Source organism: Thalassophryne amazonica, chromosome 16 (assembly GCF_902500255.1).
Source record: "Thalassophryne amazonica chromosome 16, fThaAma1.1, whole genome shotgun sequence".
NCBI classification, from domain to species: domain Eukaryota; kingdom Metazoa; phylum Chordata; class Actinopteri; order Batrachoidiformes; family Batrachoididae; genus Thalassophryne; species Thalassophryne amazonica.
Window position 1 is genome coordinate 10514498 of NC_047118.1, and position 18416 is coordinate 10532913.

An 18416-nucleotide genomic window follows, 5' to 3' on the forward strand; every position below is an offset into this window, starting at 1 on the left:
GAGATGGTCAAATATTCCAGTATGGATCGGCTGGTGGGCTTTGTCACTTCTGGCGTGACACAGCTCCAACCTGGGATCCTCAGGAAAAAATAAAAAATAAAATAAAATTCACACAGAGGAGACAAGGGTCGTCTGTCAGCCGACTCCAGGAATGCTAAGAAAATAAAATCATACTTGAGGACACTAGAGATCTGCTGAAAATGGTAATCGGACAGAAACACATCATTCAGAGTGATTTATTTTTTATATTAATTACTGGATTTTTGGATGTGGAATGTACCGCTGTTGATACTGGACACTTGAGTATGAAAAATTACAGTGGGGACCTTGTGTGCCCCTTGAAGGCCCAACAGGAACCCTGACATGAGATGGCTAATGGGCTCTGTGGAACAAGATGTCCTTAATGACGGATCAGCCAGAGGAGGTGATGGCTTATAACCCAACTGCTCTGAAGGGGGATGAAGGCTGCAGCCACTGGACCAGAGATCCGTCCAGGACTGGGTTTATTCGCGTGCAACGAGATTTCCACGTCAGCAAACCCAAGCACGAGCATCTCCAGATTGACAACTGGATGCAGACATCAGGGAATGGATCGAGAGACAATCGTCCTCGTCGCCAAGCGATTGCCACGACGACTACCACTGGACACTTACACCTCAAATTGGATAGTCTGATAAAACACTGCTATGTTCTACATGCTCGCGAAATCTCAATCTAAATAGCAGGAAATAAAAGATGTCATCCTAAGCCGTCGTCTCATCTTCATCTTTTCAACTCGCAACCAAATGACTCAAAACAAATGTTTTGCTGAAACAAATAAAATGACCTTGAGCGAGTGTGCTCCATATCTGCAAATTTGAGAATTGTCAGAAAGCTTTCATCTCTGGGGTTGGTGTTTAGCATTACGTTGTGTCTAGCGGCAAAGATGAAGAGCATCAGCATGAAGAAATAAAACCTAAAAGAACTCAAAAGGCAAATCTGTGGCATAAAGTGCCAGCGTGAGGTAAAGCCTGTACCCACAGAGTGAGAGTACGTACTGCAGCGGAGGAACGTGCGTACAGTCGTACCGCCCAGAGAGACAGAGGTAAAGAACGGACCCATCCAATGAAAATGCTAAGCGCGACGTTCTGGTTGTTCAGCTTTGCACAAGAGAGACTCGGAGAGAAGAGAGTTCACCTTCCAGCTCAAGCAGGAAATTAAACCTGATTTTTATCACCCTGTTTAGAAGCAACGTCTCTTCTCTCCTTCAGCTCTCTGGCATGTCCAAACCTGAAGCCATCAGACTCGCGTCTCACTTCTGGGACGGCGAACCTTCCTCACCACCGTCACGGCGGTCACACTTCCTGTTGTGCTCTCATTCTCATTACGGCTCAACGCCTCCTGCTTTTGTTCCGTGTTCTCCTCCTTTCTTGTCTCCAGCTCTCCTTCCCCCTGCTTGCCTCTCTTTGGGTACGATTCTCTGTGGGTACAGGCTGCGGGTCAGCAGGAGCCTACGGGCTCGTCGCTGTGTGTCTCTTTCTCAGGGATGGCATCCAGAGGACCTGCTGCCCTCGGCTGCTGGATTTTGGACTGGAGGCGGAGCTGCATTGAGGGCATGGGTGGAGGTTGGGGATAGGCCGGGGGTTGTAAAACAGTTTGAACCAGCGGGACTGCGGCCAGCTGTGGATAGGCTGGGAAAAAAGCCTGAGATATGCTGTGGGAGTGGGGCGGGTGCTGGGGCAGGAGCTGTGGGTGGGGTCGGGCCTGAGGCTGCAGCTGCTGCTGGAGCTGGATTTGCTGCAGGTGGTAGTGAGGATGGTGCTGAAGCTGCGGAGAAGCTGCTCCGTTCTTACTGAGGCCACAGGACTGAGCTGCACAGTGGATCTGACGCATCGTGTCCAGTGCTTCACTCTTGGCATGCTTCAGGAGGTCTGCCTGACCCTGAACACAAAGCACAAAATATCATCTTGGTGCGCTGGCTGAGTTCATGCAGAAGGGGGCAGCAGAAAGCCACCAAATAAAGACAGCAATAGGTGAGCGGTACAGTCAGATGGTTTCTGCTCTTTATGTGGGAATCTCAACTGTCTGTGGAGGATGTGGTCAAGAAAGAACTTAATGTGACTCACCTCCACGACCGCCTCCTCCCTAAACTATGTGGAAATATCACACAGTCCACTCACTCCACAGGACGTTATTCCCATGTAAGAGTTATCGATATCGCTCCCCAATTTAACACTTTACTTTCACCCCCTTTAAACCTTAAAGATCGATCTTCCCCTTCCTGCACCATCAATTAAAGAAATAAAAAAGTGCAGTGATGGTTTGCAGATATCCATTATCCAATTATGTCTCCATATTTATTGTAATTTGTTTGTGTACATGTTTGTCGTGCTACAGTCGATCAAAATCGATAGCAGACAAAGACACAGAGTCAAATACATTATGTCTGACCTTTAACCTTTATTCTAAAAAAAAAGGATTTGGAATTAGAGACTGTCTGAGGCAACTTGTTTTTAGCCTGGTGGAGCTAATATCCCCCTGGAAATGTTACGTCATATTGCATGTTTGAAAAAAAAAAGTTGAATCAAAGGTTTCAAAATGCTGCTAGAGTTCTAACTCCAACTGGTTTAACTTTACCAAAAAAAAAAAAAAAAAAAGAACTCGAACTGCTTCTCTGTTTTTACTAAAATGACAGCCTTTAAACTCAGTGCAAACAAACGTCTGTAGCGTAATATGAACAAAATAAAAATATCAAAGCCAAACTCATGTTTAAGTATGTGCACCCATTATTATTACTACACAACAAAATCATCACTTTTATAGTCATGGTTCTTGAGTTACGTCAAATATTAAGAAATGCAAGAAGTGATGTATTTTATGGTAAATCCTGCAAGAAGGAGATGAGTGAGGGAAGCCACCAGAACTCTGGAGGAGTTCCAGACCTCTCTGACTTTGTGGAGGCACAGAAAATTCATTTAGATAAGACTTTATTGATCTCACAATGGAGAAATTCATGGAGAAATCTCTACCAGGGTGACATCATCAGCCATTTTTTTTCCTCTTATAATTTGACATTTTATGTTGTATTTACTTTGATGGGGCAGTGTGAGCCAGAGAGTGCACAAAGGCAGGATGGTGGTGAGTTTTTAATTCAGCTTATCTGCATGAAGAATTCATAGTAAAAGTATATAAAAGTAATGCACAAAGATTCATACATATCACACATATACACCAGCTGAGAAGCCATGATGGCATCACCAAAAACAATATGTTCAGACCAGACTTCTCTTCTTCTTATTGTTTTTCGAACCCTAGCACTCGTTTCTGAACGCTAAATGTGAAACTTCTATTACGTATGCACATGGACATCCATACGAATGTAGTCAAGTGGTTAGGGGGCTTGGTTCCAGTGCGGAAGGCTCCCGGTTCAAACACCACCCCTGCCGGTTTCTCCATGTAACGTGGAGTTGCGTCAGGAAAGGCATCTGATGTAAAACTTGCACCAGTTCAACGTGCAGATCCACATCGAATCTATTGTGGCAACTTTGGGTGAAAAATGAGGGAGCAGTTGAAGGGACACTATGACACCTCACTTTTCAAATGAAATACGCAACTCATCGTGGGAATACACAGAACATATCAGAGGGACCGCAGAGGTAAGATGGTTTGACGAGAAAGTCAGAAAGGCAAGACTGACGTGGTTTGGACAAGTGCAAAGGAGGGACCCAGGGTATATAGGGAGAAGGATGCTGAGGATGGAGCCACCAGGTGGGAGGAGAAGAGGGAGGGCAAAGAGAAGGTTTGTGGATGTGGTGAGGGAGGTTGGTGTTACAGAGGACAGGGTGAGATGGAAATGACTGATCTGCTGTGGCGATCGCTAAAAGGAGCAGCTAACAGAAGAAGAAGATGATGAAAATACATTGTTTTATTTGTATGTGAGCTAGCAGAGACATGGCGTGTGCTGACTGAATTGAGAAGTGCAATCAATGGCTGCTGTTATATGCAATATGGTGACCAAATTTAATTCTGCACACAGAATAAAAGACTGAGATATCAAGAAGAGTTCCCCGGCCTGGAGGTACACAGAGATGCAAAGGGGACCTTTGGAGAAGAAAAAAAAAAACTTGACTTTGGCGACACGGTGGTTTAGTGGTTCGCACTGTTGCCTCACAGGAAGAAGGTCCTGGGTTCACTTCCCTCCAGTTTCCTCCCACAGTCAAAAACATGCTTATTTCGGGTCTCCTCCCTTCTCTGTCCCTGACCAGGGCAGCATCTCTACATCTGGAGTTGGCCCCAGGTGCAGGACTTTGGCTGCACAGTGCCCCTAGTGGTTGGATTGTGTGTTACTGTAATTAGGATGAGTTAAAACGCAGAGGACCGATTTTGTTGTATGTGGGTGATTCTTATGCCGCGTTCACACCAGGCGCGACGCGAGCGACTGCAGCCACAGGTTTCCATGTAATCCCTATGTAAGGACACGTTTTGGCGCCAAACCGCGTAGCGCGACGCGATGGAGGCGAGTGAAGCGATGCGAGTGAAGCGATTTTGAGCGTTTTGCGCGTTTGTGGTGCAATATTGTGTCGCCTCACGTCGCGCAGCCCTCCTCCTCAAGTTCAAAATCTGAACTTTTTCGTCTCGTCGCGCCGCGATGACCAATCAGGGACTGAATATGTAGTGACGTGGAGATGTCTGGAGTTTAACTGAAGATGTGAACATGTCCTGTATCTGGTAGCAGCCTGTGAGCAGGACTTATGTCTCTTTTGTCCTTTATTTCACAATCATGACAGAGTTTTTGGAGCGAACAGCAGCACCACAGCAGCGGGGAGCGGAGTTTCTTTTTATTTTTATTTTACGTGCGTGCGCGCGAATCGTCCTGGAGATTATTTTACTTATTAACTACACACCTGTATAAAGCAAATGGTGACTGATTTCTAAACACAATTATGACAGCAGCGGGGAGCGGAGCTTTTTCCTTTTCTTTTTTTTTTACGTGCGCACGTGAGCGAATCGTCTGTAGAGAATATTTTATTAATTAACTACACAGATGTTTAATAAAACAAATGGTGACTGGTTTCTAAACACAATTATGACAGAGTTTTTTTGGGGGAAGAGCCAGCTGCAGCAAGCAGCGGAGTTTTTTTTTTTTTTTTTTAATTGTTTACATGTGCACGCGCGAACGGGACAGTTGATCCTCAAACTGGGTCCCGCAGAGGTGGAAGGACCGCTGAAAGCAGCCGTCACCCAGACACAGCTCCTGCAGCAAATAATGATACTCTCTGTATTGGGAGCTTTTCACAACAACTCGCTCCGTGTGATCAAGGTCCGTCATGTTAGCTTGACTGACAACCGGAGCCGGCGAGCGGAATGGAAGCTCCTCCTATTTGATGACGCACCGGGGCGAATTTTCGCAGCGAAAGTCCACCCAAGCAGAGCGACACACCGGGCGAAGGAGGCGCGTCCGTCGCCTGGCGACCCACGCGAATTTGTAGCGTCTGATCGCGCCGGTGTGAACGCGGCATTAGACTATGGGCACTTAATATGTCCTTTGATCATATTGTATGAAAAACAGAAAAGAGAGGAAATTTCACACTTTTATAGTTATCTTTACAGTGAAAGTGTGTTAAGAAATTTGTTCTAGTAGTCTATGATGACTTTTTCACCTTTTTTCAGCATCATTATATGCAAATATTGCCGTTTTGTGCTTGTCCCACACCCAGACTTTTGATCTTCAATGATAAAAATGAATGGTAAAGAAACGTTTTTTTCTAATGTTTTAAAATATCTCTGAATAAAATATCAGTAAAATAATCAAAACATAATTTGGGTATTCAATGTCATACAACTGTTGTGATTTTTTTAAACAAAATGTAGTTGTCCCACACTATTGCGGTAATTTCCACCACAACACTGTAATGTCCCTTTAAACAGTTTGTATGAAAGATTGTTTGGGTAGTTTCTATGGAGATAAACAGTGACATCAGAGCACATGTATATAGCGCCAAATCACAACAAACAGTTGCCCCAAGGCGCTTTATATTGTAAGGCAATGGTGTGGTGGAAATTACATTTACAAGGCCAATAGTGCCCGTAGTTAAAGAATCACCCATGTATGTACAATGACAATAAAGGAGCTTCTTCTTTTGTCAATCAGTGTCGCCACTCTGAGCGCAGCGACGGCTGCTTTGGAGCAAATCCGCTGAGGTGAGATATTACTTGACCTTTTGGTAATAGTCAATCAGTAATATTCAAAAAAAAAAAAATGATTTATAGTTGTTTTAAAAATTGAAAGCTAGGAGAGCAGCAGTGCATGTCTGGGAGCTATCTAACTCCTGTAAGAGAAACTGGAAGAAGCCGGCTGCCTTTAGACGGTAACGCCTGCATTACGCTGCCCTTCATCTGTGTGTGTATTTTCCATCCCTCCCGGTCTGCAGTGACATTTCGTCAGGTAACATTATAGTGAAGAGGCACACGCTGACCCGTCTTGAATCAGAGTGGAGCGTCATGATGAAAGGATAAAGTTCTTAGTGCCACGAGGCAGGAGCAGCAGTGTGACATGTTGTCGGATGGGTGAGGATGCCTCCCTGCACAGAAGGTCGAACGCTCCGCTTTCAGGTGACATTAATGCGCTGCGAGCGGCCTCTTCCCTGACTCACTGGAGCAAATCACGTATGAATAAGTCACGTTTGAAAAACACGACTTATGTAAGTGATGACTCACCGGGCAGAAAATAAAACATCGAGAGATTTGTGCTGTGATAGCTCGGCCAAATCATCACGCTTTGTGTACGTGGGTATCTACACCCCCAGCAGCTAGACGCAAGCAATCCACACGGAGCCAAGCCGAAATCGATACCTTCATTTTTTTGGTTACTTTTCGCCCCTGATCGTTCTGCTTTTGGACTCATCTGTTGCACAGACTAAATGGCTTCCAAAGAGAGACGACATGAAACGACTGCTGCTTAAGAGAAAGAGGTTTTGGCAGCCCACATCTCTGGTTGAGGAACCTTAGCAAGGGCTTGATTAGTTATGTGAAAGAAAAAAAAGCCCATCGTAGAAACAACAACGACTGCAGTGTTTGTGAAGTCGTCTATGCTTCAGGGTCTTTCTTGCTGTCTCTTTGTTTTTGCTTTTCCCAGACTTGACAGGCTTTTAAAAGGAGTCAGAAGTTGCTATCACTGCTGGAGGTGGGCAAATACCCCTTATTCCCGTGACAGTCATGATCAGGGAAAAAACAAAAGGCAGCAGTCTTCGTGTGCCTTCCCGGAAGCTCTTCACGGCCCACTGGAGAGAGCTTCCAGGCTTACTGAGGATCTGGGAAAGCTGACAGGTAGCTTGGCAAACAGGCAGCAGGCTCTCACCAAATGTTCAGTATGAGAAACAGATTACAACTGATGAGAGAGGAGAAGGAGGAGGACACAAAGTTAGGAGGACACCAAGACCTCTTCTTGTGGGGCTTTTACCTCACTGAGGTCATTAGATGACTAAGCAGCAGTAACTAGTCACTAGAGGTTAACACAAAACCACCAATCATAAATTTTCTTTTTTAAACCAAATTACCCCCAAAAACCTTCACACTTTGCAGTTGTGGTCAGAAGTTTGCATACGCTGATCGTGGACATGAACATGATGGAAATATTCAGTGACTTCTATGAACTGTTCTACTACATTTGTGGTGGGAAAAAGTATCTTGTCTCTTGCATCATCAGCTCTACAGCTTCACGCTGGACTGGAAAGGTTTTCTTAAAAAGACAATGTGAAATTCCAGATACACTTTGCCAGAAGGCACATGGGACACTCGAGCCTCGGTTTGACGTTTCTTTGTATAAAGATCCTTGTACACCACACATCTACTAATGACTAATGAGCTGGAGCTCAAACAAATCATCAACAGAGGCTTTGCAGACATGTGACCTGGCCACTTCCAAGCCACTCCCCATCACCACGCTGCAGGTCAAATGCAGGGCTTCAAGGATTATTTACACGAGAAACAACGTACATTCTGCACAGTTTTGGACAAGCTTTGAGATAAATTCAACATCTCGGAACCTGATTGTGGAGTATTTGAATACAGCAGGCATTTTTCTGGCACTGAATTACAAGTACATGGACAAAATTGCAGTTTTGGGTGCTTGTTGTACACAGCCCCGGGTGTGTTGTTTCCTTTGTTGTCTATACCTGGAGGACATTATTACCGCACGTGCAAGTACACGGACTTAAAAATTAACTTTACTGAATTTTATACATGTTGGTGTGGTATTGTACTAGACTGGCCTGCCTGCAGTCCAGACCTGTCGCCCACTGAAAATGTGTGGCGCATTATGAAGCACAAAATATGACAACGGAGACCTCGGACTGTTGAACAACTGAAGGTCTACATCAAGCAAGAATGGGAAAGAATTCCACCTACAAAGCTTCAACAATTAGTGTCCTTAGTTCCCAAACGCTTATTGAGTGTTGTTAGAAGGAAAGGTGATGTAACACAGTGGTAAACATACCACTGTCCCAGCTTTTTTGGAACATGTTGCAGGCATCCATTTCAAAATGAGCAAATATTTACACAAAAACAATAAAGTTTATCAGTTTGAACATTAAATATCTTGTCTTTGTGGTGTATTCAACTGAATATAGGCTGAAGAGGATTTGCAAATCATTGTATTCTGTTTTTGTTCAAATTTTACACAACGTTCCAACTTCATTGTTATTGGGGTTGTATTTTCCGGTGTATAAGTCGCACCTTTTTAACCCTGTATTTTAAGCTCTTTCATTTGGGATTTTTGTGCATTGTTGCACTGTACTTTTTGTTATTGTCAATCATTCTTTTATTATTGCAGTTTATTTTGTGTAGTGATTTGATTCTTTGGAAAGTTCAGAAAAATTTGTTAGGATAATGTGATTAATAATTTTTTGGCATGGAAGTTGCAGGACACTCACCCTGCCCAAACCATATACGAGGACTGTTAGAAAACTATCCAACCTTTTTATTTTTTGCAAAAACCATATGGATTTGAATCACGTGTGATTGCATCAGCCAAGCTTGAACCTTCATGCGCATGCGTGAGTTTTTTCACGCCTGTCGGTTGCGTCATTCGCCTGTGAGCAGGCTTTGTGTGAGCAGTGGTCCACCCCTCTCGTTGGATTTTTATTGCGAATAAATGTCTGAACGATTTGGAGCTTTGCTGCATCAAATTTTTCCAGAAACTGTGAGAGACCTCCAGGTGGACACCATTCGGAAAATTCAGATGGCTTTCAGGGACCATTTTATGGGGATTACACAGATTAAGGAGTGATCCAGCTGGTTTAAAGATGGCCCACAGCGTCTGAGAGCGTGGCGCGCTCCGGGCGCCGATCGACAGGCTGACACCCCGCTGAAACAACCAGATCATTTCCAACATGAAGGCTTTGTTGATCCGGGACGTCGTCTGACTTCCACAAAAATGGCAGAAGACGTGGACATCAAGACTTTTTCGGCACATTCCACTGTTACAGGAGTTTTTTTCATGGAAAGAGAAGCGGAGGAATGCGCCACAGGAGCCATGAATGGCGCGGGACAAAAGCACCTCCGTGTTGGTCTCACAGGACGGCTTTCAGACGGCTTTCGGTAGCTTTACAGTCGTGTGACTATCCGAGAAATTGTGCATGAGCTGGACATGCCAGAACATGTCCTGTGAGGCTTCATCACGGCGTTGCTTTGCGCCATGCGGCTCCACCGCGATGCGCGGAATTCCTCCGCTCCTCTTTCCATGACAAAAACTCCTGTAACAGTGAAATGTGCCGTTCATTTCCACACTGGACGCTGTGTTGATCCGGGACGTCATCTGACTTCCACAGGAATTGCAGAAGACATGGACATCTGCACTTTTTCAGCACATTGAGACAGACGTGCGGAGGAATTCCGCGAGTCGCGGTGGAGCAGCATGGCGCATCCATGATATTTATCATAAACACTGTCTGAACAAAACCAGATCCATTGGTAAGGATGCCACTCCCCCTAACCAAGGTCTGTTCACCGTCCTACCATCTGGAAGGAGATACAGGTAGCTGTGCACAAGCAGGCTCCACCTCCTGTCCACCACGTGCACTGTACCTCTGCACAGCATCTGTTCCTGTTTTACACCTTGAACCAGTTTACACAAATCATGTACTATATATATATATATATATATATATATATATACTTTATTTATCCTGTAATTACCTCAGTACAATCATCTGCACTCCTGTATATATCTATTCATACACTAATGTATATACTGATATTTGTATGTCACTGTAGTTATCTATTTATACATTACTCTACATACCCAACTGTATATTATTCATTTTCCAACTGTACATATTACTCACTGCTACTGGTATTTAATGTTTTTTAGCACTTTAGCACTGCTTAGATGTCAACTGGCCTTGTACCTGTACTCTGCACAATGACAATAACGTTTAATCTAATCTAATCACTGCTGCCATTAGCACGCCACTCACAGAAGCACTGAGTCGAGGGCTTTGGGTAACATTATCTCCTGCATCATGGGACAGTAGCAGACAAGAGTAAATTTTTACTCTGCATCATCCTTATGGACCCCTTCACATATAGTGCGAATATGTACAATTCAGGGCAACACCCGTCGGAGTGGCTTGTCTGTGCGCACCACGAAACATCGCGCCGACAGGCTGGCATACACGATGCCGGTGTGCCAGTTCGTTCACGCAGGAACACAGCAGGTGATGTGAAAATTAAAAAAAAAATTACATGCCACCCACAGGAATCGAACCCATGCCAAAAGCTCTGATTGCCAGTCAGAAACTTTACCACTGAGCTACGATCGCTGTCTGTCTGTGCCTTTGTAAATGACCCATGGTCACAGACGTACAGTCATGAAATGACATGAATGATGAAGCTGTTCACTCCTCTTATGTCCACATCTACTGGTCCGGTGCGTCCAGCCGGCTGTGCACACCATCTGTGGACACCGCACCACAGGACAGTCAGATTGCCCGCTGCATGTTCTGATCTGACGGTCCATTTCAACCTGGGAGCAGCCTGTCAATGTCTGGGCGGTGCGTGCGCGCACTCGCTGCAGCCTGTCGCCACAGTGATATATGTTTTTGTTTATGTCCACGTAAGGACAGCAAGCAGACAGACGCGCGTCACATTGGACAGTTGTTAGTTCATGCCTGTCGAAACACAGTATGTATTGTCCAGCTGGGACGTCCAGATACACCGATCTCCAAAGCTGCTTCTGTCAGCAGCCACACCTTCTGTCACTTCAGTGTGCACACCAACGTGTCAGTGTGTGTTTGCAAAGCCACACTCGCGGGGACAAATTTCACATCCACCTCAACAGTGATTGTCTGGAGTTTTTGTGTTAATTGTGCAAATGGCCACACAGTTTATAAGTGCCACGTGAGCAGTGTTAGATGTTTGTGCGTGTCACCTGGAATTTGGCCGACACCTGCCGCAAGAGGGATCGATGAGCTCGCACAGCCACTGGTGTGCGCAATAGTTGTACCAACAGGTGTACGAAACAGCTGCTATTTTACACACGATTACTGCTTCATGCGCACTTTATGCACAAATCAACCAAATTCGCACTATGTGTGAAGCGGCCCTATGACATGTCAAAGTGGTCCAACAACCCCGTACGTGGAAGCAAATCTAATTACCACAGAGATCTTCCTTTAAACACCATGTAGTTGAATCAGAAGAGCAGCTGGGTTTAGTTCCAGTATCATTTTTGTTGTTTTGAAGGAAGCATGGAAGGAGCCAGATTTGAACGTGATGTATTTACACAAAAACATACTGCACCTCATAATATTATAATGTAATTGTAACCACTAAAACATCTTTCAGTCATTATTACTCTGAATCCCTCCGTTTTACTATTATAATCCTGCACTAAGTGAAAACGTATTTATACATCCGCCCTCCCCCTTTATTAATGGAAGTTGCTTAAGCACCCACTCAGAAATTAATTTCGTGACCCCCAACACATTGTGATTGACAGTAAATTTTGTTTTGCATAGGAGAAAAAAAAAAACCTAACAAAAAATGCAACATTTTTTGTTTTAATCAGTTGTAGTTGCATGACAATGCAGCCCAGTGTCACGTTTTTTTTTTCGTGCTCCCATCACAAAATGAGGCAAATTTTTGTGACAGGGTTTTTTTAACTCACTATTCCTAACCCTACTCCTACCCCCAATCCTAACCTTAACCTAATCCTGCTCCTTCCCCTCACCCTAACCATAACCACCCTGAACCCCCCGCTTCACTTTTAATTTCGTGCAGCCATCACAGAATGAATTAGAATGAATTTGTGCTGCCGTGACAAAAATGAGGCGCTTTTCGTCACAATATCATGAACCAATAGATTAATGTATATTTCGTGCTGCTGAATCATGACTTGCTGTGAGACTGGGTTGGAAATGACATCAGTTTGTAGTATGAGAGTTGCACACAAGGTGGAACGATCCGACATCGTCTGGCACTAAACAGGTGAGTTATATGTGATGAAATCAGACATTTTATTGAAATATATGGAGGGGCGGGCATGTCGAGAAACGGAATACTGGCTGTGAGCTCGCGCATCCATCCATCCTTTTTTTCAGGCAAACATTCACGTGCATGCATTGGGCGCTCTGACGCAGGCACATCACCGAGGTCTGCTATGAATGTGCAGGATTTACATAGTGTGGACGCAGATAAAAATTTTTGATTAAGCTGAACAAGAAAACATGTTCATAATGGGCGATTTTAACCAGTCACTGTGTGGAAACGAGCTACGCCTCGGCAGACATCTGCTCTGCACACGCTGAGTGTTCTAGTTTATTCTAGATTAGTGCTTTCTTCTGCATCCTTGAGAGAGAAGCATTCTCTAAAGTAGGATGAGTGCTACAAATTCATTACATCAGATAACAACAACTGAGAGGGAGGTTCGCTGCAGATGCTACTTTACAGTTGTGATAAAATATTAAAATAATGATTAGCTCACAGCCGTACCGCTCTGAGCACCCCTGATTCCGTCAGAACATTAAGCAAAGCCCTGTGTGCATGTTTTTCCACATACACCAGGAGTTGCATCAGAGAGGACACCTGGCATAACACTAGTACCAAATCCCACTGTGGACTGGTACCAGACCCTGAGCAACTGGAGGCAGGTGAAATAATAATAAAAAAAACCCAACTGAACTAATGATGAGCTATGAGAATTGCTAATACATTTGCGTGCGGACTGCAATCGCTTTGCTACTGGTTTTTTTACTATTTTACTGGTAATTATTCTGTACAGGTATCTTGGTGAGTGATGAAATATTGAGTTTATGATATTACAGGTGAAAAACTGCTGTTTGGGAAAACTCGCGCTGACATTTTTAGTGGACTTTGATTGATTTTAATGACATTTTTCCTTCGCCGTTCTTTGCATTGGGAGGTTGTTATTATGGGAGTGGAGATTAGGTTTGTGCAGGTGCACACAGCTTCATGATGTGAGAGCATGCTTCTTTATTTTTGCTACACAGACTTTTAGTCTGCGTCTGGGACATGGTGCGGTTCCGCCCATCCCACCTTAAGCACTGTGATGTTCCAGGCGTAACTCTCCATGGCCTTCTGAAGTTTGCGGCCTTTCAAACCCTCCTTTGCTCCAATGCGATGTAGATCCTCATGGAAGTCGAGACCTAGACACACATAAACAACATGAATGATTTAATATACAGAATATACAAAATACATCTACAAAGTTTGACACTGTGCAGGCCGGAATGTGTTAGTACATAAGTCACACTGTGCAAGTCTAAAGCAATACGCAGATAATGTTTTACACCTCACGTATAAACCACTCAGAGTGCACATACGGTCTCTCCAGCAAGGCTGCAAACCAACTACATTTATTTCCATAACACAAAAAAATTGTAGATATTTTTTTTAAGTGTATTTGATCAAAAACAGTGATAGAAATCAACATTAATAGTTTAATATACAAACCCAAATCAGAAAAGGTTGGGAAGGTACAAAAAAAAAAAAAAACATTGCAGCCTGAACAAACAAGATATTTCATAGTTTGTGTGATCAAGCTTCATTTAACTTGATAACATGGTTCCATTCCTGCATTTAAGGCCTGCGACACATTCCAAAAAACCATTTTAATTTGAAATTTTTTACTTTTGACGGCAGGTGCAATCGTGGTACACAGTCGCCGCGCTTACAGCTAGAGGTGGCGGTCATTGAAAACAATGGAACATCTGGTGCTGTTTACAGCTAACGTGAATGCAACATAAAAAAAACAGTCTCCAATGAAATGGAAATCAAACTATCATATTTTCTGGAGTATATGTCACACCAGTAAAAAAATGAAGTGGAAAAAACATGTAAGTCGCACCTTTTTCTGTATGATCAGCTCTTTATTTGGGGATTTATTTTTGTGTACTTTTTATTAATGCCATTATTTATTTTGCTTTGTGATTTGATTTCTGGGAAAATTTGATATAAACACATCATAATTACTATTATTAATAACAAACTCGATATTTTTCCGTACATAAGTTGCACCAGAGTATGTAAGTAGGAGGGCCTCCAACACCAGCACAAAATCGTGATTTATACTCCAGAAAGTACAATAAATGTAAGAATCACTGCTTTTTTTCCCCATTTTCCACACATCCCAACTGTTCTTGATTTGGAAATTACTTTCATTCATCAAAATAAATGCAGTAGTTCATGATTCCAAAAAAAGTGTCAAAATCTGAACACAGACGGGAATAAACAGCAACCGAAAAAGTAAAGAAAACCTATCAGACTTCTTTTTTTCCCAGTAATACAACACCCACTTCAAAATAAATAAACAAGCCCTATATACCTCATTATTCAAAGTGCTGCACAGCTAACGGTGCTAAAAACTGAGCAAAATGAAGTTAGTATAATACAGGCTAACGCCTAATTATCTGACAGAAGAAGCAGCTTCATTAACCCGGGCTGACCATTACTAATCCTTGGGGCTTTAAGAACACACTTCCATTAAGGTCCCGGGGGTGTCAGCCTGTCTGATAACTGACCATATGTTAGTCCACTTAACAAACAACAAAGACGCAGTTACAGGCTAAAACTGACCAACCAGAGTCCCCAGTCTTCAGGGAGGTGCCGTCCTACAAATATCATCAACAAACATCCTTCATCCAACTGTGACCTCACCTCTCTGGCAGAGCTCTGCTGTTTGTTTTGGACTTTTAAAACACCGCCTGTAACAACACTTTCAAGGACACAAATAACGCGTACGTAGCGCAGCTGAAGCATCAAGCAAAATCTACCAAAAGTGCACCACTTTTTTTCCAGCCCCAGTGTTCAATGTTTGACATTTACGCTCCATGTCAGAGCTTTTCTGCACATCACTGTTCTCTTACAGCAGATCTGTGCACTTGCATTCTGCTTAAGATGCAGACGTGTGCATATTTGCACACATGTGCACAATGATTTCCATGTGATGCACACCACCAAAGCATGTGAGGTGTGAAGATGAAAACCAAAGTAAATTAAGAAAAAAATAAACACTGCCACCTGACGTGAATGTGTCTCTTATTCATAAACTGGAGAGTGTGACACAAGCTGTAAGTGAGAGACACGTGATTTTTTTTTTCTAACTAGATTCAGATGAATTAGTCAATCCAAACTAACCATTTCAGCTACTTTAGTCAGTTATTGAGAGTTTGGGCATTTTTTTTTAATTGTTCACAAGGATAATAATTAATCTTCATTAACATGCAGACATCTGCCCCAAATCCTAAAATATAATCAGTAAATCTACTCCCTACTGTAGTGTAAGTATTAAGTGTCTGACATTGCACTGATAATTAGGGGATCATTCACACTATGACATGAGGTGGTAAATGCTGGGCAATGTAGGAGATTCTCAAAATTCTCTGTGAAACACTAAAGAAGTCCTGTCACAGGGGTACAAATTTCCTGTCTTCATCGCAGGCCGATGTAGCTCAGCGGAAGGCGACCTTTGGCAACAGTACACTGACCTAAAGCCTTTTTATGCTTCTATTACTCCATAACTCCGTGGCCATGCAATCACTTTGACGCAGCTGTGAACCTTTCAAAGTTCTCCGTTGGGGTTGGTGAGTGTCACAATGCAATTCACCCCAGAACAGTAGGGGGCACAACATTTTTCCTGAAGACTGGCCTATGATCCCATAAAAATTGTTGACTGTGAAACCAAAAACGTAAGATTCTGCAAATTATGTAGTTAGGGGATCAACATCAGCCTGTGCGTCTCCGTCGTCTCGGAGGGGGTTTGCAATGACACAGAGGCCTCTGCATGGCTACGGAGCTGCAGATACAGAGTAGGATAAATTGGGCCTCATGACAGGATGTAGTTCAACTTTTTCCATTGGAGGGCGGGCGCTTTGGTAGAGCACTCCACGGAACAGTAGTGTAGCTTGGTGGAGCCGAATGTCGACTCTTAAGTCTTTGACGTCATGACGTAGTCTATATGAAGAAGTAACGCCGCGATTTTTCACTTGCTACTGGTGCGTCATCAAGACAGGTTCCACAAATTCCTTCACCTTTCTTCATGCCAAAGGGATCCAGAGGAGGTGGTGCATCCTGTCAAGCCTCTGATGTTGGCCAGCAGAGGGCAACAAAGAAGTAACAACATACAAGTGGAGGTGACACAGCGCGGTAACAGAGCTCAATTCTTGCATTTTAGCATGAGCGCCAAAGATTTTAAGCATGTTGAAAATTTTTCCAAGACCACAAATGAACATCAGCGTTGCCCAACTGATGTCGACTTCCCTCCTGCAGAGTCTGTCGGACCTCAGCGCTGGTCAAGGGTAAGCAACTTTTCACTCTTGAGCGACTCAAGCATGAACACGCAATATCCTGCATGCCATGTACACAGTGCCAGAACAGTGGAATTTCTGTTTTAGAAATTAATTTGTTCTTAAAGGTGTAGCCAATTTTCCCTAAAGAAGCCATGTAAAATGGATTATTCAGTTCCTGGCCCCAAAAAGAACACTGTTACACAGCATTTCATGCATAAAAGGCAAACAAAATACAAAGAATATATATAGCATCTTATACAACATTGGTAAGTGACCTTCTGAACGGATCAGATGCCTCTGTTGCAATTAAACTCTGGTTGGATTTAATGTTGTATGCCACCAGGATTAGCGTTTTTACCTGTCGGCAGCTGCACCCGTTAGCTCCAAATACGTGGTTCTTAACTTTTAATGTCCACAACAAAGTAAACCGTTACGAGAACCACCGAAAAGTCCCCCAAAACATGATTTAATAAACATCTCAAGACGAACTTTCTTGCTTCTTCTTTTGAGTTAACTGGGGGATTGCAACCCAACATGGTGCATTACGCCACCTACTGCGGCGGAGGTGTTCGTGCACCAAGAAGTTGTTTGAAAAGTGATGCAGTTTTTGCTAAAAAAAAAAAAAAAAAATGTTCGTGAACTCATCTGTTCATAAAGAGAGCCGTTCTAAAACCGAGGTTCCACTGTATAATGTATCTGGACTTCACTGAACATGCAGATCCAACACGACAAAAATGAGCCAGCAATTATGTTGGCGAGTAATTATATATACATAATATATAACTGGTGATGTAGAGCCATTGCTGAATATCTGTTTCAGGGTCTGAAAGTTGTGTTAACAGGGTTTAAGGTCTGATTTGATCTGTAATCTGGTGCAATTAATAGGCTGCTGCTGGTGCAGAGCTGAGCCAAGGCAGTTAGTGACGGCGAGATTTGGAAAGCGAGGCAGACAGGGTGCTACATAAGAGCTGGAGGCGGCTTGTCACTATAAAGCCTCTTCAAGCATTTAATTTTCCAGTTATTAAGCATTTCCAGTCCCACATTCACAGCTCTATACTGTCACTTAAACTCTATAAAATCTGAGTTAATAAACAAAATCTGGTCCATGTGGGGACACTCTGATGAGACAGATCTCATGTATTTTCCCCCTCTGGAAGAAGCAGAGAGAAAGAGAGAGAAAAAATGTGTTCAGACAAGCTGAATGATTGATGGGACAAAACGCGTCTCCAGAGTAAATGAACACACAGAACCGCACACAAGCATCAGTAAATCCAGACCATTTATTTATTTTTTGCCTTCATAATGAGAACTGCAGCAGCACCTCCAATACTCTGAACACTCACGCAGAGAAAAAAGGCAGCTGCAGAAAGAGACGGGTAAATCATAAAATCAAACAGCATCTGCAAAAAGGATGATGAAAACAGTAAAGTGGGAAAAGTCAGATCTGTGATTCCTTAGGACAAGTCAGAAGCTCTGCAGAGCCAAAGCTGAATATAAATACAAATACAGAAAAGGATTTTCCACCCACTGATGAGTGGGGAGAGGAATTAATAGATGAATGCAGAAGTTATCAAACGGAATAATGTCTTTATCCACTGGAATATTTCTGGAAAAAGTCAATGTTTTCAGCAC

At 43.3% G+C, this 18416-nt stretch overlaps 1 protein-coding gene across 2 annotated transcripts in view; it reads right to left on the reverse strand.

Moving 5' to 3' along the window:
* The window catches only part of si:ch211-210g13.5 (inactive phospholipase C-like protein 2), a 267948-nt gene continuing 249532 nt past the window's right edge, over window positions 1-18416 (reverse strand). Inside the window, exons 5-7 of one of the 2 annotated variants that reach the window (XR_004565523.1) lie at window positions 13534-13643; window positions 1430-1920; window positions 1-1383 (exon numbers count right to left, since the gene is read on the reverse strand). Coding sequence is in view for 1 of the 2 variants with exons in the window: in XM_034189744.1 (XP_034045635.1) it covers window positions 1480-1920; window positions 13534-13643 (551 nt within the window). In the remaining variant the exon portion in view is untranslated. Of the gene's footprint in view, window positions 1384-1412; window positions 1921-13533; window positions 13644-18416 lie in introns of those variants that run through there. The other variant, XM_034189744.1, reaches the window with a different exon arrangement.